General features: G+C 40.1%; 2 protein-coding genes across 5 annotated transcripts in view; one reads left to right on the forward strand and one right to left on the reverse strand.

Annotated features, from left to right (window-relative positions):
- phactr1 (phosphatase and actin regulator 1) overlaps positions 1 to 7,316 on the forward strand; it is a 46,227-nt gene extending 38,911 nt beyond the window's left edge. The window contains exons 8-14 of one of the 3 annotated variants that reach the window (XR_009654053.1): positions 3,070 to 3,226; positions 3,315 to 3,370; positions 4,056 to 4,117; positions 4,698 to 4,838; positions 4,966 to 5,042; positions 5,122 to 5,309; positions 7,270 to 7,316. Coding sequence is in view for 1 of the 3 variants with exons in the window: in XM_060914049.1 (XP_060770032.1) it covers positions 3,070 to 3,226; positions 3,315 to 3,370; positions 4,056 to 4,117; positions 4,698 to 4,838; positions 4,966 to 5,042; positions 5,122 to 5,137 (509 nt within the window). In the remaining 2 variants the exon portion in view is untranslated. Of the gene's footprint in view, positions 1 to 3,069; positions 3,227 to 3,314; positions 3,371 to 4,055; positions 4,118 to 4,697; positions 4,839 to 4,965; positions 5,043 to 5,121; positions 5,942 to 7,269 lie in introns of those variants that run through there. The other 2 variants (XR_009654052.1, XM_060914049.1) reach the window with 2 other exon arrangements.
- Positions 7,317 to 8,192: 876 nt separating this feature from the next.
- On the reverse strand, positions 8,193 to 23,466 carry tbc1d7 (TBC1 domain family, member 7). 2 transcript variants are annotated; one of them, XM_060914051.1, is made up of 8 exons: positions 23,273 to 23,466; positions 18,272 to 18,391; positions 17,829 to 17,909; positions 17,494 to 17,684; positions 16,884 to 17,021; positions 15,885 to 16,030; positions 13,304 to 13,433; positions 8,193 to 8,636 (listed from the first exon to the last, which is right to left on the reverse strand). In XM_060914051.1, the coding sequence occupies exons 2-8, from the start codon at positions 18,381 to 18,383 to the stop codon at positions 8,469 to 8,471; spliced, it is 966 nt and encodes a 321-aa protein (XP_060770034.1). In that variant the 5' UTR covers positions 18,384 to 18,391; positions 23,273 to 23,466; the 3' UTR covers positions 8,193 to 8,468. The 2 variants fall into 2 exon arrangements, with proteins under 2 accessions (XP_060770034.1, XP_060770035.1); XM_060914052.1 differs by lacking the exon at positions 23,273 to 23,466 and adding an exon at positions 20,983 to 21,007.
- Between the last annotated feature and the right edge of the window lie 861 nt (positions 23,467 to 24,327).

Here is a 24,327-nt window from a genome sequence, read left to right on the forward strand (position 1 = left end):
GAGAGATCCAGATGATTTTCTCCCCCTTTTTATACAAAATATCGATTGTCCGCTAGGTGTCCTTCTACATACTCTAGACATACTCCAGACATCCTAAATATACGAGATACATCCCAGATATAAACGCTTTGTCCGTTTTGAATACTTTATATACGAGATGCATACGCTTACATCCTTTCTATTACCGTGCTACTAACGATGAATAGACGTTTCATGTACCTTATCTTTCCTCCCTCTTTCCGTTTTCAGCTGCAGCGGATGTGAGTTGCGAGGATGCCCAGAGGATGCAGAGAGGATACAGCAGACGTTTAACGGATGATAACGGACATAGAACGTTTGTTGCTCGTATATGTCGCGGATTTACATCGTACACGGCGGAAAGTTCATCCGTTCTAAAAGTTTTGTGCAGCTCAAAACTTTTTGCGTGGATGAAATCACAGTGGACGGATGCTCGATGGATAGAGCGTATGAAGCACGTATGCAATGAGTACACAACGGATGCATAGCGTTTTCCAACGGATGGCAAAGATTTTTTTACGTTTTACATCCTCTTTGCATCCGTAAGTGCAGTGGGACCGGGCCTTAAAATCACTTAAAATGGACGGTTTCATTTTTTTCGGCAGAGGCAGAATTTCAGCTGTTTTCCAAATTTTAGGTACCATGTGTGTGTCCAATGACTTTTGGAACAAGTCACAGAAAACATGGCTGAGTTGTTCATGACATGTCCTGAGAACCATACTCAACAGCTTGTCAGGGCCAGCCGCTTTATGGGGTTTGACTTGCGAGAACACCCGCTCGACTTCCCTGCTACTAACACTGATTGATGCACTTTCTGTTACGTTGTCTGGCCAGTTTGGAAAAGGCCGCAGACCGCTCTCCCACCTAGTGAAATGTTTATTCAAGGCATTTGCCTCTTCAACTGAGTGCTCAGGAATTTTTGGCTGATTACTTTGTCCAATCATAGTTTTAATTCCTCTCCACACCATCCATGAGTCATTATTCAGCAACAGTTGTTCCACGTTTGACTTATATATTCCCTTGCTATGATTAATTTCCACCTGTATCTCCCTTTGAATCAACTTCCCCCTGCACCGATCATTTGTTTTAAACGCCCGCTCTTTTTCCACCAACAGTTTCTTAATATCACTTGTGATCCATGGTTTTGAGTTGGCAAACATTTTTATTTTTTTCGTAGGGATCAGACTATCCACGCAGAAGTTGATGTAGGCTGTAACTGTCTCAACATGATTGTCCAAGTCCTCACAGTCAAAGACCTCCCAGTCCGTACAGTCAAAACAGCCTTGCAGAGCTGTCAAACTGTCAGGGTCCCATACAGGCACTGATCTTACTTTGGGCTTCTCTTTTTTAAGTCTTTGGCGGTACGAGGGCAGTAAGTAAACAGTATTATGATCTGACCCACCTACTGGTGGCTTATTGATGGCTCGGTAGGCATTTCTTATGTTGCCATAACACAGATCAATAGTTTTTGAACCGCACGTGGCGCATTTAACATATTGCTGATAATGGGGCAATGCAGTTGACATGGAGCAGCCATTAAAATTGCCCAGAATTAACTTGGGTGTATCTGGGGAGGCTGTCTCCAGATCTTGGACGTGTTGATGTATAACCTCTGCAGCCGCTTTATAATTTGCATCCAAATTATAAATCCAATGACTCCAGAGTATAGAGTCCCAGTAGTCTTCATCTTTGTCAGCATGGGCCCTGGCAAACTCTAGGTGGGCTTTTTTGTGCCTGGGCTTTAGGAGAGGCTTCTTTTGTGGATGGCATCCATGCATGCCATTCCTCTGCAGCGTACGCCGTATTGTGTCACAGGAAATAGTCACCCCAGTTTGGCTTTCTACTTCTGTAGATAACTGCAGTGAACTTGCATGCCGATTTTCTTCAACTCTTCTCATCAGAAGACGCTCCTGTCGAGTTGTTAACTTCTGTGGACGACCTGGACGTCTCTGTGAGATGATTGCAGTTCCATCTTTCTTAAATTTTTGTACCACTTTTGCTACAGTATTCTGACTGATAAGTAAAGCTTTGCTGATCTTCTTGTAGCCTTCACCTTTGTGGTGTAAAGAAATTATTTTCTTTGGGGAATTCTGAAGAGACAAGTTGAGCATCACTCTCCATCCAGCATCCAGTCACTAAAAGAGGTCGTTTTTGAAGAATGGAAAAAGATTGATGTTGCAAAATGTCCGCCAACTTGTTCATTCCATGCTCAGAAGACTTGGTGCTGTCATTAAAAATCATGGAGGCCATACAAAGTACTAGATGAAGTAGTTTTTGTTGTGGGGTGTACTCATTTTTGCACCCCCCAAATTTGAGTAAAATTGAAAAATGTCCAATCTAAGTTATATTATTTAACCTTACTTTTTCCTGTTACAAATTAAGCAGATGTTATATTAAACTTTGTCTTGTCAACATTTTGGAAATTGTTTGTGTTCATTGAGATATTGTTTAAAATGTTACTTTTCAAAGGGGGTGTACTCATTTACGCTGAGCACTGTAGTTGTCTGTATTGTTTTTAATATCTCTTGACACCCTTAATTATGCTTTGTTTTATTTGTATCGTCAACGTGATTTTTGTTTTGGTTGTATTGGGATGTGATTTTTGTCTTTCATGTGCTGCAGAACAGGAACCTGCTGTAAACTAGTTTTAACTGAGTCACGCCCGTTTAACTGTAACTGAAATGTTACTTCTAATCTTTTCCTGTATAATAAATAAATGAAATGAAAAATAAAATTGGATTATACATGATCAAAGGTTTATATTTATTCAGACATCCCACAGAAAAGGGAATAGCTGGCATTGTTAACACAGTACCAAAGTAAACAGCAGAGAACTACAGTACATGCCACATGAAGGAACTATACTTTCCCTTTTTGTAACAATATCAGTTTAATAGATATCGATGCTAGCACCATTGTTCGTAACTTCAACTCCTGACATCTTCACAGTTTACTTTGCTATTCAAAATCAGTGGGAAAGGTCACAAAGGTATTCTGGTGCTGGTTCTGATCTGTCCCCTAGCAACTTTGTGTGTGTGTTGGGGGTGGCAGGTAGTCTGGCTCTGAGGATCCTGAGGAAAGACTCACTTGCAATAAAACTGAGTAACCGACCATCAAAGAGAGAGCTGGAGGACAAGAACATTCTACCCATGTTGACTGACCAGGAGAGACTGGAGTGCAGACAGCAAATTGGCACAAAACTCACACGGTTAGTCCACACACACACACACACACAAAAAAAAAAAAAACCCACCACAACACATAGTATCTATTGATATCTCTTTCTCTATTTGTAGAAGACTCAGCCAGAGACCAACTGCAGAAGAGCTAGAACAACGAAATATCCTAAAACGTAGGTAAAATGGACATACATACACACACACACACACACACACACCCCTAACATGTATGCATTCAGCTTAACTACTAAACAAAAGCACTATAAACAGTTCATCAAGTGAATTATGCCAGGACATGGTGCTAAATGAGTTTTTAGTCACCGCTTGGAAACCTAAATAAAATGTACTGGGTTAAACTCTGTAAACCACTAACTAATCAAACCCTTCAGTCAGAAGATACAAGTATATCAGAGCAAAAGGCATTGAAGCTCATAAATGGCACAAAATACCATGTGGTACTCATCCTATCATCTAGAAGTCGCAAGGTCAAATCTTGATGATGGCTGGAAGCCTAGAGAATAGAATTAGACATTAGGTGGGAAGAGTGGCATACTGTAAGCTCATGTATGCAGAAGACGGCGGCTAGCTTTTTTTTTTCTCTCAGAATACTTAACATTAACCTATGACACCATGCTCGAAAACATGCAGTTGGCTGGCTTCTCATGTCTCAGAGGAATTGTTGGTCTTTACCCCTCACATGACAGGAAAGAGCAGGCTGATGGGAGGGAATTGACAGGTGATCAAATTATGGAGAAAAATACGGGAAAAAGATGGGCACTGAGGATCACTAATACAAACATATTACAGTATATATTAACATGAAAATAAGTACTTCTTCAAATTCTCTTACTCTGTTAGCACGGAATGAGCAGGAAGAGCTTGAGGAGAAGAGAGAGCTCAAGAAAAGGCTGTCACGGAAGGTGAGATAATGGGCTTTCTGAGATACAATGAATCAAATCGTATTATTGTATAGTAACAGCATTGTCTGAATAGAGGTTAAACTAGAATTGTAAAATATGAATATGCTAATATTTGTGACTGTTGCACATTAACCAGTCTTTCTAAGCATTCCTGACTGCATCAGTTAAAGTAATATAGCTTTCTTTGATTATACTGTGGGGCGGCACAGTAGTGTAGTGGTTAGCACTGTCGCCTCACAGCAAGAAGGTCTTGGGTTCGAGTCCAGTGGCCGGCAAGGGCCTTTCTGTTTGGAGTTTGCATGTTCTCCCTGTGTCTGTGTGGATTTCCTCCGGGTGCTCCGGTTTCCCCCACAGTCCAAAGACATGCAAGTTAGGTTAATTGGTGGCTCTAAATTGACCGTAGGTGTGAGTGTGAATGGTTGTTTGTCTCTGTGTGTCAGCCCTGCGATAATCTGGCGACTTGTCCAGGGTGTACCCCGCCTTTCGCCCGTAGTCAGCTGGGATAGGCTCCAGCTTGCCCTGTAGAACAGGATAAGCGGCTACAGATAATGGATGGATGATTTTACTGTTCTCTCTGTAGTTGAGTCAAAGGCCGACAGTTGAGGAATTGAGGGAGGCGAAAATTCTTATTCGGTTCAGTGATTACGTGGAGGTGGCTGAAGCTCAGGACTATGACAGACGGGCAGACAAGCCGTGGACCCGGCTTACTGCTGCAGACAAGGTCAACCATACAAATATAAATAATCCACTTTCCCTGACTGTTTGATAATACTAATTTGGTTAAAAAAAAACATGAACAAACTCATTCTCACCAATCTGTAGCATTATGGTTTTTTTTTCCTTCTTAGGCTGCCATAAGGAAGGAGCTCAATGAGTTCAAAAGCACAGAGATGGAGGTTCATGAATCAAGTCGACATCTAACCAGGTGATCATGTGAACGCATGCCAACACTTACTACCCTGCTATAAAATCATGCTCACCAGTTTTCTTACTTCTTATCCTAGGTTTCATCGACCGTAGTGCTGATTGCTGAGCAGAAGCACAGGGCATTACCAATGACAAATTCACCTCTGGGATATACCAAGTCTAACGTGCTGGGATCAAAGTGTACAAGGATTGGAACTAAACGCAGAAACTATATTAGTATTCCGATCTGATATCAGGAGAAGAAATAGGTGCCCAAGTTCCCAAGGTGAGCTGACTAGCCTAGATTCATCAATCCCTGACCAAATGAACTGTCATGAAGTATGTGTGTATGTTCTGACTGAAATGTGAAATATTATTTTGTGCTCTGGCAGTACACTTAAAGTGATACTGACACGTACAGGTCTCCTCGGTGTCATTTTATAGATTTTAACACAAACTTTCAATTTTCGATGTAATCGCAAGGTGTGGAGATAAACTCAACAAAATAAAACATTTAAACCATGAAGCGATGCCTGGAATTCCCTTCCCTTCCGCCGAGAATGGCCCAAACCGGAAATGACGTAGATCGGGGAACCCCTGCCTGGAAGGCGCGCCAACAGAAAACATTTTCATGACCGAACATGAGCTGTGTCCGAAACCACTCATTCACAACTCCCTACTCACTCTCTAAGGAGTTCTATATAGAGGACTCTATAGTGAGCTCATTGGTAAAATGAAAAAAACACTTTTGGACACTACTCCGCCGTGCCGTTATGTCATTACTGTCACACAATTAAAATGTGCCACAACAGTCGGCTGGTGGGTTTTCAAAATAATAAATACATGCATGTATTTTTGTGATAAATACATATTATACTGAGCATATTTCCCACATTAATAAATACAGAGTACTTTGTGTCTGCTGCATCTTTCAGTTCTTTTAAATCAAAGCTGAATACTTCCTTCTTTGCTGTTGCCTGAGTCCACTATACAGGGTGTAATAATTCTCACTATATCAGGTGCCGCAGTTCCCATCTGCTCCATCGTGCTGCTTTTAGTGTTTTTTTTTTCTTCTTTTTTATTATCAAAGGCTTATTATTCACAATCTCATTGTGAGTGAAAATTATAACTATATTTTCATGGAGTCATAGGGAAGAGTGAATTTATTTAGGTGTCTGTATTACTTTAAATATTCTGTCCCAGTGTTTGATTAAACAAATGAGGTGGGTGTAAATTGGTGCACATGGCCCTGTAACTGGTCACAAACCCATTTTTGTACCCATGTAGGTGTCAAGCAAAGAAAACCATGGAAACATAATAGAATCTTAATATTCAAAGAACACATTTAGTCTCCATTTCCTGTCCGTCTTGAGTCATAATTTTAGTAGTGATGACTTTTTCCACAAACCAAACCAAAAGAATCCAGATGTTTTCATTTCACTTTGTAATAAGAGATTTCCTGTATGACAGTTGTACCAAACAAGTGTCAAGAACCAAGCAATAATTTGTCCGTGTCTTATAAGGCACTTGCTTATGAGTAACTCCCAGCTCTTTTTCACTGCTTTTGTCTGTAAAAAAAAATCCTCCTAAAAGTGCACACTTATCTTGATAATAAATAGGAAACTCTGATGAAGTGCACCTCAGTGGGTTTGAGGTAGCATTTAGAACACATGCCTGTCCATCTGTGCTTTGTTTACATCCATTTACAAGACAGAGGCCAAAAATAACAGTTCAGTGATTGTGACAAAACATTTAGTATTTTGTATTGCTCATTCTTCCCATAAAAAAATTGGTTAAGGTGTACATTGTGTCGCAATATATTTTTCAATCCTTACAACATTGACTTCTATGTGGATTTCAAGTGGTGTTTTGTTTAGTCTTGCCCTAATGCTCCTCTCCTGCTGCTATTAGCTGAGAGATTTAATGAAAGGAAGAGGTGCATGTCTTGTCCTACATTTTTTTTCCTCGACAATGTATGCAGTTTCTGATGTAAAGAACACTTATTAAAAAGATACGTTTGATGTAAGAGATGGGGCTGAAGGAGCTTTGATCTCAAATCTTTTTGTGCCATTTCAATTCTTTTCCAAAAACAGACTCACTGCCTGCATATGTATCACATGCAAAGATTTCGGGGGGGGGATTTGTTTATTTGTATCCTAAACCAGACACCCTGTAAACAGTTTTGAATTCTATACACGTTACCTAGGGTATGGTCAGTATGTTCAATTTTTTTATTTCTTTCACAGAAAAACATCAATCACCCTTGGATATTAGACAGCGAGAAGAAAAGTTTATGACAGTAGAAAAGCTATTCAGCATGTCATATTCCCCTGATAATCAGGAGCAAGAGTGTGCTACTTGTTGAAAATAAAATGCACATTTTCTATTGGTATATTAAAAATATATACTGGCCAGCCTTAACATGGCAGATGAAGTGAATAACACTGATTATCTCATTACACTGTTGTACACCTATCAAGACGTGGGATATATTAGGCAGCAAGTGAACAGCCAATTCTTGTAGTTGATGTGTTGGAAGCCGGGGGGGGCAACCCTAAGAACTTAAAAAAAAAAGGGGGGGCCAAATTGTGATTGATAGCTAGAAGATTGGGTCAGAGTATTTTCAAAGCAGCAGGTCTTGTGGGGCGTTCCCAGTATGCAATGGTTAGTACCTAATAAAAGTGGTCCAAGGAAGGACAACCGGTGAACCAGTGACCGTGTCATGGGCACACATGGCTCAATGATGTGCATGGGGAGTGAAGGCTAGCCCGTCTGGTCTGATCCCACAGAAGAGCTACTGTAGCACAGATTGCTGAAAAAGTGAATGCTGGCTATGACAGAAAGGAGTTAGAACACACAGTGCATCACAGCTTACTGTATATGGAGCTACGTAGCTGCAAACCAGACCAGAGTGCCCATGCTGACCCCTGTACCCACCCGAAAACACGCGAGCATCAGAACTGGATCAAGGAGCAATGGAAGAAGGTGGCCTGGTCTGATAAATCATGTGGACAGCCAAGTGCGTGTGCTGCTTACCTGGGGAAGGGATGGCACCAGGATGCACTTTAATTTATTGTTTTTCATGTTATGGCTGATCAGTGAATAATTCCTTTCCTGACTTCTAAAAACTGTAATATAGACCATTTTTAAGAATAACAAGAAATAAAGGTTTCATGAAAGTTTTTACCTCCTTTATTATAATTTTTTTACTGCATAACGTGCTGATTCTGATCATACACAAGCAAATATTAAGTAATCAGACAGAAGTTTACATGGTCATTTCTCTTCTATTTAACAGATTATTAAAAGGGTTACCCACCTTGTCCAATCAGACAGAAAATTTCATTCAGATTTGAGGTGTTTAAATGAACATTTTCTATTCTGACTGAGCCATGAGTTATTAGACGGCATGTAAACTTAGTCACGGAGCTGTAGAGTCTGAAGATCATAAGGTGCTCACAGACACCACGCACTTCTCAGAATGTGAATTCATGCTTAAGTCCAAGTTCACAGGCATCAAACAGAGTGCATAGGAGTGCATAGGAGTCCCACAGTACTTGTGCCACAGTTCTATGGCTTTGGTCACTATGGCATCGGTGTTCTCCTGTGGTATCTACACAAGGAAAGAAAAAGATTATACAAGATATATAAAAGGTGTGATAGGAGGAATGCAGTATATTACTATTGTACGCAAATGACAGCATAATTTACAGGGGAAAATCAACTTAAAACATGATGCTCCAATTTCTTCTCAAGCGACAGCATCTGTAGCGTGTCGGGTGGAAACCAAGGACAATCATTTCAACATGTTTTATAATAATAAGAAAGAAATAATGCCTGTAATCACAACAGGTAATTACTTTCTGTCACCCAGCTTTTTAAACACCTGAATGAGTTCATGAAGCCATTCACCAAACAATGGGGTTTGTATAAATGTGTACTGACAGCCTCAACAACTGCCTTGCATGAGAAAGGAGTTTTGAGTAAACATGTTTTTCTTTTTTTCTATTCTCAGTACAAGAAAGCATTTGAGTTTATGCAAAAGATGTGGAAGCTAGAGATAATACCCAACCAAATATAAATGGTTATTCAAGTTACAGTAATACAACCCCGATTCCAAAAAAGTTGGGACAAAGTACAAATTGTAAATAAAAATGGAATGCAATGATGTGGAAGTTTCAAAATTCCATATTTTATTCAGAATAGAACATAGATGACATATCAAATGTTTAAACTGAGAAAATGTATCATTTAAAGAGAAAAATTAGGTGATTTTAAATTTCATGACAACACATCTCAAAAAAGTTGGGACAAGGCCATGTTTACCACTGTGAGACATCCCCTTTTCTCTTTACAACAGTCTGTAAACGTCTGGGGACTGAGGAGACAAGTTGCTCAAGTTTAGGGATAGGAATGTTAACCCATTCTTGTCTAATGTAGGATTCTAGTTGCTCAACTATCTTAGGTCTTTTTTGTCGTATCTTCCGTTTTATGATGCGCCAAATGTTTTCTATGGGTGAAAGATCTGGACTGCAGGCTGGCCAGTTCAGTACCCGGACCCTTCTTCTCCGCAGCCATGATGCTGTAATTCACTGGTGCTCAATACGTCGATCGCGATCTACCAGTCGATCGCAAAGGCAGTATTGGTAGATCGCATGACAGAGTGTTTTCTCTACGGCTCTGTCGCATGACATTAAAAAAATAGACATTCCCCGGTCCCCGGAATTTCACAGACTAAATATGATAGGCTGACGGTCAGCCTATCATCCATCAGTCTATGATACATCACGTCACTTGTTGATATACAGGGCAGCCAGTCAGATGACAACTGAATTTTTGACATTTAGGTCACTGCTCATGCACAAACAACAGCGCGAAGCGCAGCAAAACTAACAAGCTAGTCAGCGAGTTACCTCCAATTTAAGCTGTCGCTTTTTTTCTTTTAATTTAAACTCAAGAAAGCTTATGGTCATCAAAAATGAGTGGGGGAGCTGGACCAAGTAAGAAAACAAAAACGTATCACTTTCATACGGAATGGGAGGAGGACTTTTTTTTCACGATGTCGTTTTCAAAGTGCGTTTGCCTCATCTGCCAGTCTACCATTTCAATACCAAAGAAGGGAAATGTGGAGCGGCATTTTCGGACTGTTCATGGAAAATACGACACCGACTTCCCGCTGAAAAGCGATCTGAGAAAGAGAAAGGTGAAGGAACTGAAATCCCAGTTGTCCGGACAGCAGTCACTTTTCACACAACATACTTCAAAAGCGAAAGCCACCATCGAAGCATCGTTCCGGGTGAGTCACGTCATCGTTAAAAACAACAAGTCCTTCAAAGATGGAGAGATGGTAAAAGAGGCATTTGTTGAAGCAGCAGACTCATTGTTTGGAGACTTTAAAAATAAGGCAGAAATATTGTCTTCAATCAAAGCTCTGCAGCTGTCAAGGCATACAGTTACACGGCGTTGTGAAACCATGGCTGAGGATTTAACCCAGCAAATGTGGAAGGACATCGGAGATTGTGAGTGTTTCTCACTGCAGTTGGACGAATCTACGGACGTGAGTGACACAGCCCAGGTGTGCATTTACATTCGTATGGTGTTTAGTGATATGACTGCAAAAGAGGAGCTATTAACAGTACTTTCCATGAAAGAACATGCGCAAGGAGAGGACATATTTCAGTCGTTTAAAAACTTTATCGAGAAAACTCAGCTCCCAGTCTACAAATTGGTGTCTATCACCACGGACGGAGTACCCGCAATGATTGGCCGCGTGAATGGTTTTATTGCCAAATGCAGGCAGGACGATGCTTTTCCAGACTTCTTGAATTATCATTGCATAATCCACCAACAAGCGTTATGCGCTAAAATGCTCAACATGAAAGAGATCATGGATGTGGCAACGAAGATCGCCTGTTCTATTCGAGCCAGATCTCTTCAAAGACGGTTATTCCGTGCACATCTGGAGAAGGCTGACTGCGACCACTCTGAGTTGTTGCTACATACTGACGTGAGATGGCTTAGTCGAGGGAAATTCCTGCAAAGATTTCGAGAGCTCTGTCCGGAGATTAAGGAGTTTTTCCATGTAGCTGGACATGCAGAATACAAGCAACTAAATGACGGTCAGTGGCTGTTAGATTTGGCATTTTTAACCGATCTGACAAACATGTTGAATGACCTTAATCTAGAGCTGCAAGGAAAAGACAAAACAGTGATCAATATGATCAGCTCAGTTAATGCATTCAAATGAAAGATGAAACATCTCTCCTCAAAGCTGCAGCGCCATGATTTGGCAAATTTCCAGAACCTGAAGTCAGAGCTGGAGACGCAAGGGAAGGCCTGTGTGCAACTTGACAGTGCACGCTACACGGGGCAGATTGACAATTGTCTGTCAGAGTTTGACAGACGCTTTCAAGACTTTTCTTTGCTCGAGCCAGTCAATACATTCATGCGCTATCCTTTTCGCAAAGATGCTGAAGTTGATTCACTCGCATCAAAAATTGCAACACTGTTTCACCTGAACTCTTCTGGAGTGGAAGATGAGATTTTGACCCTACAAGCCGACATTGAGCTGAAGTCCAGAGCTCATGGACAGTTCTGGAACTTACTCACAGAGATGAAGTACCCCAACATGAGGAAATGTGCTACGTCCTTGACTGCATTATTCGGCTCCACTTATTTATGCGAGTCAGCCTTTTCCCACATGAAGATCATTAAGTCCAAGTACCGTTCCACCATGACTGATGAACATTTGGAAGTGTGCTTGAGGCTGGCTGTCAGCAGCTACTGTCCGGACTATGCATCCCTGGCTGATTCAATGCAGTGCAAGTCATCAAAGTAAACTTAGGTAATTACAAAAAATGTTCATAGTTAATTATGTTGTGCAATATTGGCTCATGCGGTTATGTAAGGTACATCAACATACATTGTACATACAGGTACATCAACATACATTGTACATAAAGAATCCTCAATATATTTGAAAATAAATATATGTTTTGCATTTTTGTAGTGGGTAGGTAGATCATTTTGACTTGGTCATTTTATAAGTAGCTCGCATGCTGAAAAAGTGTGAGCACCCCTGCTGTAATTGATGCAATATGTGGTTTGGCATTGTCATGTTGGAAAATGCAAGGTCTTCCCTGAAAGAGACGTCGTCTGGATGGGAGCATATGTTGCTCTAGAACCTGGATATAACTTTCAGCATTGATGGTGTCTTTCCAGATGTATAAGCTGCCCATGCCACACGCACTAATGCAACCCCATACCATCAGAGATGCAGGCTTCTGAACTGAGCGCTGATAACAACTTGGGTCGTCCTTCTCCTCTTTAGTCCGAATGACACGGCATCTCTGATTTCCATAAAGAATTTCAAATTTTGATTCATCTGACCACAGAACAGTTTTCCACTTTGCCACAGTCCATTTTAAATGAGCCTTGGCCCAGAGAAGACGTCTGCGCTTCTGGATCATGTTTCGATACGGCTTCTTCTTTGAACTATAGAGTTTTAGCTGGCAACGGCGGATGGCACGGTGAATTGTGTTCACAGATAATGTTCTCTGGAAATATTCTTGAGCCCATTTTGTGATTTCCAATACAGAAGCATGCCTGTATGTGATGCAGTGCTGTCTAAGGGCCTGAAGATCACGGGCACCCAGTATGGTTTTCCGGCCTTGACCCTTACGCACAGAGATTCTTCCAGATTCTCTGAATCTTTTGATGATATTATGCACTGTAGATGATGATATGTTCAAACTCTTTGCAATTTTACACTGTCGAACTCCTTTCTGATATTGCTCCACTATTTGTCAGCGCAGAATTAGGGGGATTGGTGATCCTCTTCCCATCTTTACTTCTGAGAGCCACTGCCACTCCAAGATGCTCTTTTTATACCCAGTCATGTTAATGACCTATTGCCAATTGACCTAATGAGTTGCATTTTGGTCCTCCAGCTGTTCCTTTTTTGTACCTTTAACTTTTCCAGCCTCTTACTGTCCCTGTCCCAACTTTTTTGAGATGTGTTGCTGTCATGAAATTTAAAATGAGCCAATATTTGGCATGAAATTTCAAAATGTCTCACTTTCGACATTTGATATGTTGTCTATGTTCTACTGTGAATACAATATCAGTTTTTGAGATTTGTAAATTATTGCATTCCGTTTTTATTTACAATTTGTACTTTGTCCCAACTTTTTTGGAATCGGGGCTGTAATATACAGCAAATTAAACTTATGATTATGAATGCGTTTGCTAACACAGTACTGTGTGTGTGTGATCCCTCACATTGCTCAGGAAGTTTACCACCGCATCTGTTCGACTCATTCCCATGAGCTTGATCTTGTAGCTCAGCAATATCTCCATAGCCACGAACACCAAGATTTTACAGGAGCCGCTGATCACTTTGTCCCAAACTCTGTTAACACACATTTCCAATGCAAGACACAAATCAAAGTAGTCATACTGGAAAAACACAAGCAGTGCTGCTCTCCCTCAAACCTCCCTACAATATCAATGAATATACAGTATTATTATACATACAGGACATTTTTTCCATGGAATAAAAATATGTATTCTATTCCCTTCTAGCAGGTTTCATTCATTTGGTTTGATAGCATGCAATATTGTTAGCATATCGCTTATCTTACGTGCATTACACTCTACCCAACTGAGAATGAATGTGCAATATGGTTTACAATATCGCATGGTTGTCATGACAACGTCATGTCACACGTCGTAGCTGATGTGAATATCCAGTTCTCATTGGATGTTCACATCAGCTACGACGTGTGACATGACGTTTTCTGCTGCGCATGCGCAGAAGCATTTCTTTGTTTGCCAGGAAACAGAAAGATGCGTTGAACACCTGAAAGGCTACCAAAACATCATTAGATATTCTTCATGCATATTTACAAGAGAAAAACATACCAACAGACATTGAAAAACTGGAAGATAGCACAATAGCTGAAATATTGGCAAAGTTCTACTTGGAGGTGAGGAAAATTGACGGAGACTTACATTACATTGGATGGGAAAACAGGACTGGATATTGGTAAGTAACCCCCCTGTTCTTAACTTTTTGTAAAATCTATAATCGTTCTATCGAATGTGTATGTATTATAATAATAATAATAATAATGGCTTTTTTCATGGTATATCAGATATATTCCATTCAGCTAGCATGATGCTGAACTCCTCTTCGACTCGTTCAATATCATGCGAGCTGAATGGAATATATCTGAAAGACCATGAAAAAAACCCAGCCAATATTATTTAAATATACCACCAATTACTAGTGATGTTTGCAAATCAGATTCTTCAGAAGAATTATATTAAACCTACAGTGCATAGGACATGGTGATTGAGTCTGGCTATATAAAATACTTTATATCCAGTGAGGTGCTATTAGCCACCCTGTTTGGGGGCGGGGCATCAAAATTGTATGCATACAAAATGTGTGGATGGTTGGTTTGATGGAAATAGGTTTTAGGCAAAGGAAATACAGGGTGGCTTTGCTGAGGTATTAACATGAAGGTAGATCAGCTGTAGGGCTCATGGATGTATGAGGCAGGAGTTGAATGACGAATCTCGACTGGCATACAGTATATTTGAAAATGAACACAGCCTCACAAATCTTACACAAAGGAGGGGGGCGGGGAGGCTGGCTGCTTATCCCTGGTTAGAGGGCGTTAAATTATTATTTTTTTTCCTTGATCAAAAAAATTCATGATGTAGAGAAGTACCAAACGGTTGACAACTACTTCAGCATCGGCCTTGCAAGGTTCCGAATTATTTTAACCAGTAGATGGCGTTTTGAGCCATTTACATCCCCAAAATGGTGGGTTTTATAAAAATGGTAATTTTGTCAACATTAACACCAGCACAGTCATATCATTTAGTTTGCAGTTAAAAAAAATTTAAGTGTGCAGTACCTCTTTAATTAAAAAAAAAAAAAATCAATGAATGAAGGAATGAATGGCCAACAGCTCCTTCATTTTGCATCTCTAGTCATTTATTCTGTTACTCTATTTCACTGATTTTCATTTTCCTGTTGTGGCTTCACTATTTGAGTTCGAGTGTGCTGATGGGCAAAACTCAGCAGGGTCATTAACACTGTTGGTTTATGTTTTTGTGGGATATTAATCTCTAAATGTGACAACAAAACAGTAGTATCTTGAATTTCCAGCATTGACTTCCTTTTATACTGTCAGAGTGGTTTCCTTCAGAATTTTCCTGTTTGCTCATTTCCTTGCCGAGTACTAAAAGCAAAGTTGTCACCTGGCGACTGTGAGCTCACGTGTGCAGAATATAAAAGCCACAACACATGCACTGTCTTTCACGTTCTCATCTTGTAAAGAAGTTGGATTTAAGTCACAGAGTATGGCACTCTAATGCTTTGATTTTTGCTAATCTTGTTATTGTTTCTGTCAAAAAGTGGATCAAGGCACATTATAGGTGATGGCATTTCTAATATTTGATTTACTACAAGACTCGTGGCCTATTATTTAAGCTAGCATGGGTGCTGTGGACACAGAGTAACTAACCTGAAAGTCTTCCTCATAAGGTTTATGTTAACAGTTGAAACTTGGTTAACTTTCCAAACCTTTTATGTACTTTAGGGCAGGATGGCAAAGTTGTTTGTTCTGCCAAGTCCCAGTGGAATTGGATAATAGACATGATCAATCTGGGACCTGAACACCTGCAACAGGCATTTACAGTACAGAGCACAAGACTGCTGAGCAATCCCAAGGAAGAGGAAAGAGTGCCTTAGAGCACAGATTATAGGAGCTACAGCTCTAAGCCGAAATCTTAGAATAGAGAAGATGATGAGCAGACTCAGATTTTCAGGAAATATATTAGAGCTAACCTCTGTAGGCTGGACTCCGGCAGGCAGTCTGCGAAACAACGTCTGAACCAAAGGGAATAGGGCAGTACAGCCAGACTGCCTGAAGTTTTCAGGTGGGCCAAAAGACGGCCGTCCTCCTGGGAGAGGAAGTGCTCCAGACTCTTAGGCTATAAAAGGTAGAAAAAAAAAAGAGGATCATCTGGAATACAGTTATGATGTTCTTTAACAGTTGGTGTACATATGCATGCAGAGACCTTCAACAAACCCATGAAGTGTAAGGATGGTGGTTTTGTGACATTTTTGAAAGACTTCTTATATTGTGTCTCTTTTTTTAAACTGGTAGCCATTTTGTTTTTGTTTGTTTTAATTCTTTGTTCTGTCATTGCTAACACTGAAAACTCTAAATAAAGTATTTTAAAAAAACTATGAAGTGAATGTATAATATAATATAATATAATATAATATAATATAATATAATATAATATAATATAATATAATGTATAGTGAATGTGTTGAATTCACTACACAGGATAAGCTTAGTATTTATATACTAAGGTCATATGACTATCATTCCCCAGAATAGTTCTGGTGGTTATCCTTACTTACATATGTATCTGGCATGATTTATCCCACTATCCCTTTCCTTTTTTTGAATCTGGTTCCTCTCAAGGTTTCTTCCTCATTTTGTCTCCATGTCGCTCCAGCTTCTGCTTTGCTCATTAGGGATCTAAACCTACTGTCCAGATGTTTCTAAATCTATTTTGGTGAAATTACTATTGTTCAAAACACAATTCAAATAAAATTGCGTGGTACCATCCATGGTAATTGTTAGCCTGTCCAGTTTTGCTCCCTTGGCTCCCAGTCATGGAGGGATTTGGCACATGGGAGCAGTGATGTTTTTTTCCCCCAGGTCTCCTTCACTAAATCATTTTTATTGCTAATAATACTGTCATGCTTTTGGATTATTTATAATTTGACAACTGGACAACAAAACTTCAAAGCTAAACTGTGTATACAAACCAGGTGAGGTATGGAATCGCCGAACTTGTGATTAAATTGGTTGACAAAGCACCTAATCAGCCAATAGCAGTCCACTGGATCATCCACAATCTCCTCCATCACCCTGGCAATAGCCAAGAAATCTTCATCCTCTTCACTCTCAAAACAAAACAAAAAACACCAGCTTACACAAGTATCTACACAAGGCTAATTTATTAAAACATTCCTAAATGGGCAACATTTCTTGAAATTCAGTCCCTTTTAATGTCAGTATTTGTGTAAATACTGACGTTGAAAGGAACCGAATTTCAAGGAATGCTGCCCATTTAGGAATGTTTTAAATTTAAAATCCATTGCTGTATACATTCTCTTATATGCCCATGTCCAAAGTTAGGTTTGGTTTTTTTTAGGTATTTAGGTTTTGTTCCAGACAGACTGAAAACTAGAATCCTCCTCACAGCTAATAATCTTTACATGCTTTGTAGCACACCACAATCTTTTTGGCTGAAAATTTTGTACTTTTACTTTAAAAAAAAAAAAACAGCTTGAATGACATTTTATTTCCTGTCTGATGTGAAATCATACAGAACACATGCGTATAGCAGATACAAACACATGAACAGGTTCTTACAGGTTGCACAAGCTCTGACCGGCAAGGCAACTGCTGGTTCTCCAACTGGTGCATGCGAAGGAATAGCTCAGTTTGTTGTGTGCCCATGTGAACAAAGCGCATGGCCAGAAGAGCATCTTTTATATCCATATATTGCTCTTGCCTGTAACGTGCTACCAGAGAGTGAGAATCGCTGTGTGGAGGCAGGATACCTGAAGAACATGAGCAAAAAACAAAATAAATAAAATACTCCTGTCAAAATAATTCCGCTCAGACTTCATTGGCACTTGAACAAAGAGTGTGTGTGTGTGTGTGTGTGTGTGTAATTGCCATTGTAGGAAAGTGATTGTTCTCACCAAGCAGGACTTTCCATACGTGGACCCTGTACATAGAGGGCAATGGAAACCTCTGAGTGAATGTAATTAACTTTTCCACATCTGAAAGACAGCAAGGAAAGTTTTGTATAATTAGGTTAAGACATAAGAAGAGAAAGCCAAACCAGTATCCAAACTATGATTTAATAGATGTTAACACACTAAACACATATCTGAGGCTCATACTGTACCACTCTCCACTCACTCAACCATGATATTATTTTACTTCCGGAACAACGGACCTCACAGATTTATGTACGCTGTTTCACTAACATACCTAAATACATAAAGAAGGTTGAATGGATTTTTAGCATAATGATCGTTCAGTGTATTTGTTTCCCTTATTTCCTGTAAAAAAAAAAACAGGAAATATGGGAAACAAAACTACAGTGTAACTGAAGTGGAAGGCAAACAATTTCTCTTACCAAGCGGATTGTCCTTCAAGAGAATTTCAAGTGACTTTTTCTCTTCCACGCCCCTGAAGCCAACCTTCTCATAATACGCTGACCTGAAGTTCCTCTGAGGATCCTCTGCCATACTTGCAACTGAAGATGAAGATTGTAAAATTGAGGGAGAAAAAAAAAATCTGTAAATATAATGTTTCAAGGAGGGGACTGCTTTGTTGCTCTTCATTAGTTAAACCTTGTCCTTTAAGAAGAATTTACCTGTTGTACAGCACTCAGATAATACCATGGGTTTTTATTTATTTATTTAGTTTCATCATGTGAAGCTTGTTATATTAAACATTATTATTAACAACAATAATTAACCAATAAATTTTAAAAAATTAAATTTTTTCATTTTAATACCAATCTGGTCTATGACTTAACTTTGTTTTTTTTAATTGAAATTTTAAAGGAAATACACAGAACCATGGCCTCACTTTTGTTTATAAATGCCTTGAGACCTCAAGAATGGCATAGGAAGTATTAAGCGTTAACAATAAATCTAATATAGTAATTTTTATGATTAAAGTGATTCATATAGGTAGCAGCCTGAGTGAATGACCTTGACGTCCGTGACATCACAGTCGGAAGTCTATCGGTCTCATCGCCATTTCCGCTATACTAAAACACAGAGCTAACTGCAACTCTGATCCTCCATTTTGAGCTAATTTATCACCATGCAACGTAGATGTGTTGCTAGCCAGTGCAGCAACACAACAGAAGGTGGATTTACATTGCATTCATGGCCCAAGAATGTTCAAACTGCAAAGATTTGGATGCGTTTTGCGAGAAGTTCACTGGCACATTGGGTGCCTACGAAGTGGTATCTCCTCTGCTCTGCACATTTTACTGAAGACCTCTGATCTGTTGAGGAGTGTTGGCTATAAGCCCGTATTGAAAGAGGGTGCAGAACCAACAATTAAATAAAACTACAAGAAAAGGAAAGGAAGTTCAGTTGCACCAGTTCTCCTGGAGTGTGAGCCGAGGGTTGTTGCTAAAACCTGGGACGGAACGGGACATATTATCGCTCGGGCAGTGACCTCCCTGCGGTTGTTGCTAAAAACGGTGACGTCCCATCCCAGGTTTTAGTAATTGCCTGAGCTGAGCAGTAATGGCGGAGTACTCACTATGGAGAAAATGGAGAATGAGTGGACCAGCCGTCTGATTTCTCCACTGGATATGCTTGCCTCAGCAGCAATATCTCACCCTTACGTGGAAGAAGCAAAGGAATGGAGAACTGAACAAACAACGGAAAGTCAGATTGTTTCAAAACAACCGGCCACAAGAAGCAAGAACACAGACAGGTAAGCAGCGACTCTCATTTGGATACAAAACAACAACACTCGTTGTTTACCTGCATTTAGATTAATACATGTAATTTGTATTGTGTATTTAAGTTACTGGTATAAGATTATTTAATTTGCTTCAGAATGTGATTGTCTCAGTTCATCTGATTATTTAATTAGCCTTTTACGTTTTATCAGTGAAAATACATGCATGTACATGTACGTTGCATAAGTTAACACACCTATCCTGTTTTAATGAGAGTCAACCCACAATCAGTGAAGTTAAATCAGTCTTAGTTGAGCAAGTCAGTAATGGTATTTCTTACTTTCACCATAAATTTTTATTTATATGACTTTGGTCTACAGCTGTCAAAGGCCTCAGCCTTAAAACCGGTTACCACTGTGACGTCACACACTCAGGGCTGGCTGGCTCAGCAGAGCAGCTCGAATGCCAACTTTGCAGTCGATTTTAACTCTCAAAAATATGTTTGTTTTTTTTATTCCCATTTATGCAGCATACAAGAGTCAAGGATGGAGATACTATCCACTCAGAAATTTATTTAAAAATAAAAAGGTTCTGCGTATTTCCTTTAAAATAGTTATGAAGCAATGAATTCAGCAGAAGCATTTTCATGAATAGTTTTACATGAATAGTCCATTTAAAAAAGGTATGCATATAATGCACAGCTCTTTTGCCTTTAACATTTTTTAAAAACAAGTAATGATATACAGTAGAACATTTTTATTGTTAAAATCTCAGCACAAGTCAAACTGTAGGCATTAGATATTAGAGGGAGTAACATGACATCAGTATTACAATTACCTTGATAAAATGTCACAATATATTTCAGAGATATTGTGAGTTTTGTCAGTATAACAAAGATGTTAGAGGCTAAACAAAGCTGATCAGATGTTAAATATTTGTACAGAGTGAGTACAAAATATTTTTTTTGGGGGGTGTGATGCAGAGGTCCCAAGTTTCCAACTTCCAAATGCTTGTCCATTTCTGAAGTGATGCCGGAGGCTGAGGCTGCACAGTGGCCGATCGACGGCAGTGAAGCCACCAAGGGGGACTTTATACTGGCATGAAAACTTGCAAGTGGCTCATTTATGTGCTGACAGTTTATAACAGCACATGTTTAGCATCTGACAGCACCGAGCTGTGTTTATTTTGACAGGGCAATGAGCATGATATTTGATAAATCACACAGTCTTAGACCATTACAGACATTAGGCTATGATAGACATTGACTAGAGTCTAATCAGATACAGATCTTGATTTTAGATACATTCAACCATTGGGATATTTCCAACAGACGGATCTCTTTCCAAACCAGTAATATAAAGGGAAATGTAAGCATGAGGCTAGTAATTAAAAATCACTTATTTACAAGGCATACTCACTGTGCACAAAGGTTTGCCTGGTTGACCTTTCACAGGCTGTATACACAGAAATGCAAAAGACCACTTTTTATTGAACTTCATTTTAAAATGCACACACTTTCTTTTCTTTGGTGTGCATATTTGTACTTGGTCCATCATAATCTGACTTACGCTACGTTCACACTGCAAGGCTTAATGCTCAATTCCGATTTTTTTGTGAAATCCGATTTTTTTGTGAGGTCGTTCACATTAACAAATATATGCGACTTGTATGTGATCCTCAGTATGAACGAAAAGCGACCTAAAAGTGTTCCGCATGCGCATTGCAGGATACGACGACGTCACACGCAGTGAGCATGGCCAGTGTTTACGGAAGTAAAACCGCCCGGTTGCGGTATGACTCATCCAATCTAGCTTGAATAGCTGCATCCCCCCAAATGGAAATCAGCTCCCTAACCTCTGCGTCCTTCCATTGAGAAGATTCAGAACCTTCACAGCCCGAAGCGTCCCTCGCATTGATGTCATGCGCAGGGGCGCAGATACGTTTTTTGAACTGGGGGGGACAAAGCTGCCAGCAAACCAACCCCAACCCCGATATGCCTGTCAAACTTGTTGTTAGTAACCATAGCAACCAAGCTCGAGCTCGCAACCTGTGCAGTCTGCGCAGCTCAACCAACCGAATATCAGTCTTTGTTTTGTTTTATGTGAGTTGTTGCAACTATGTATACACTGTCGTGCACCTCAATAAACCGAATGGTAATTAGTCTTTTGATTTTTCCGTGAGGTTTGCCTTATGCAAAGAAAGACAGCATAGACGTTTTTTCCTCCCTATAAGTGGGGGGGACCGAACGAGGTGAATTTAAATATGACTCGTCCCACCCTCTATCTGCGCCCGTGATTATGCGCCATGTTGTTGTAACTTTTTTGAGAGACCCGCCGCCTACTTCAGCGCAGAATAGTGACGTTTGTGGCTTGTTGATGACGTGTAAGTCGGATGAATGCGACCTGGCGGTTCAGACTGAAGTCGCATATGAAAAGAGCGGATAGGAATCGGAATTAGGACCACATATCCAAACGGCCTGGGTCGGATTTGAAAAAATCGGATCTGTGTCGTTCATATTGTCAATAAAAGATCGGATACAGGTCACATATGGGCGAAAAGATCGGATTTGAGTCACTTCAGCCTGCAGTGTGAACGTAGCCATGATGACACGATCATGTGCGGAAGACATAAATTACATATGGCAGAGATCAATAATTATAAAGATTAATTTACATATGTACATGCATGCAATGACAACAGTTGTCATATGTCTGTAGGCTTGTCAACTCACGGACCTTGTCAAAGAAATCGGAAAATCTCGGAATGTGAAATGCCAAAAAGCAGTTTTGGAAGTGTTCAAGTAGTCATGCTGTTGTGAATGAAAAGACCAGACTGCTTTCATCACTTGTCAACATAACTGGCAGAGGTACCCAATCAACTAACCTCATACATACCAGAAGACGTACAGGACATATTTGTTTAATAAGTTGTTAATCAGTCCAAAAAACACTTATCGGCAAGCTTAAGCTTAGATAAATCCTGACAGATCACTGACATTACTCTTTAGAATTTTCTAATGTGAGTGTTTCATGCCTCGGTGGGTCAGCAGGTTTGGATATTACTGTACCTTGTGGGCCTGACCCACCAGGTCACTTGGGAGGGCTTGTGATGAGACCAAGATTGAGATATTTGTTTAAGACAATTTCAAAGTGAGGTGAAAACCTAATTTAGGCCGTACTGCAATTAACACTATTCCTACAGTGAAATATGGTGGTGGCAGCATCATGCTCTTGGGGACGCTTTCATCCTCAGAGCTTGGGCTTCTTGTGCAAAACTTCTCCCAACAGATAATATATAAATCATAGATTATGACAGACACACACGATTTATATTATATATGAAGAGCATATTTACTATTTACATCCGGAAACTCACGCGTGCACGCGAATCTGTTGTGGAGTCAATATCCGGTACAACACCGGAAAAGCACTATTGTTACTGTTGTTAATAATAATAATAATAATAATAATAATACCTACTTATTTTAATTTACGTCCTTTTTAACCAGGTGAGAGAAGGCTGTGAATCTCGCCTAGCTAAAGGCTAAATGCTAAAGGCTAAAAGCAAAAAGGCAAAATACTAAAGGCTAAAAGCAAGCTAACTGGTCATTTACAGTATGTGCATGTTTCTCAAAACTAGAGTACCGTCCCTCCACCGTTATTATAACTATAAATATGTATTAACAAAGCGAACCATGTTGAAACCCACCACTTTGACCGCCTCAGATACAGGCCCTGGTGAGATCCACGGGTTTTCCACACTTCCAAATCCCAGCATCAGTGCGTCCTACCCGAGCAACTCGCTGTTCCTCCATCCCACTGAGCTGTGCTCTATCCGCACTGAAGCTCTGTGTTTGGGACGAGTAAAGCCTGGTTTACCCATGAAGGGTATGTCACTCACTATGGCAATCCAAAAGGGTCATGAACACATCAAAATATGTCTCGTCCTTTCCTACACACGCAAAGGAGGCTACAACCATGACGCCTTATGAGGCACAAATGACATGACATGAAGGGTATGTCCTCACTTCAGCGGAGGTGAGATGTTAGATCTAACATCGCCAACTAAGTAGATAATGCATGCTCAGAATGTATGTAGAAGTCAACAGATGATTTCAGACTAATTTGCTTATTCATTAAAATATTAAGCTCGTTTGCATATCAGAACATGTGACTTGAAGAATGATGATTTTCTGAAGACAGAATAGAGTTTTATCAGAATAGAAAATAGTTTTCAAAAATTGTTACAGGCTTGGGCGGCATGGTGGTGTAGTGGTTAGCGCTGTCACCTCACAGCAAGAAGGTCCGGGTTCGAGCCCCGTGGCCGGTGAGGGCCTTTCTGTGCGGAGTTTGCATGTTCTCCCCGTGTCCGTGTGGGTTTCCTCCGGGTGCTCCGGTTACCCCCACAGTCCAAAGACATGCAGGTTAGGTTAACTGGTGACTCTAAATTGACCGTAGGTGTGAATGTGAGTGTGAATGGTTGTCTGTGTCTATGTGTCAGCCCTGTGATGACCTGGCGACTTGTCCAGGGTGTACCCCGCCTTTCGCCCGTAGTCAGCTGGGATAGGCTCCAGCTTGCCTGTAACCCTGTAGAACAGGATAAAGCGGCTAGAGATAATGAGATGAGATGATTTTTTTTTCTTCCCCTTCCCCCCCGTTCCTCTCTCTCTCCCTCTCTACACGCTGTTTGCACTGTTATTGGAGATGCTTTAATCTCATTGTACACGTGTATAGTGACAATAAAGGCATTCTATTCTATTCTAG

This window comes from Neoarius graeffei, chromosome 2 (genome assembly GCF_027579695.1).
Source record: "Neoarius graeffei isolate fNeoGra1 chromosome 2, fNeoGra1.pri, whole genome shotgun sequence".
Classification (NCBI taxonomy): domain Eukaryota; kingdom Metazoa; phylum Chordata; class Actinopteri; order Siluriformes; family Ariidae; genus Neoarius; species Neoarius graeffei.

Coding starts and splice junctions, on each gene's coding strand:
- tbc1d7 (XM_060914051.1), bottom strand. CDS start 18,383: ATGGCAGAGGATCCTCAGAGGAACTTCAGGTCAGCGTATTATGAGAAG. Junction 13,434..15,884: donor CCGGAGTCCAGCCTACAGAG/GTTAGCTCTAAT, acceptor GTGTGTTAACAG/AGTTTGGGACAAAGTGATCA. Junction 8,637..13,303: donor TGGTAAACTTCCTGAGCAAT/GTGAGGGATCAC, acceptor TTCCTTGTGTAG/ATACCACAGGAGAACACCGA.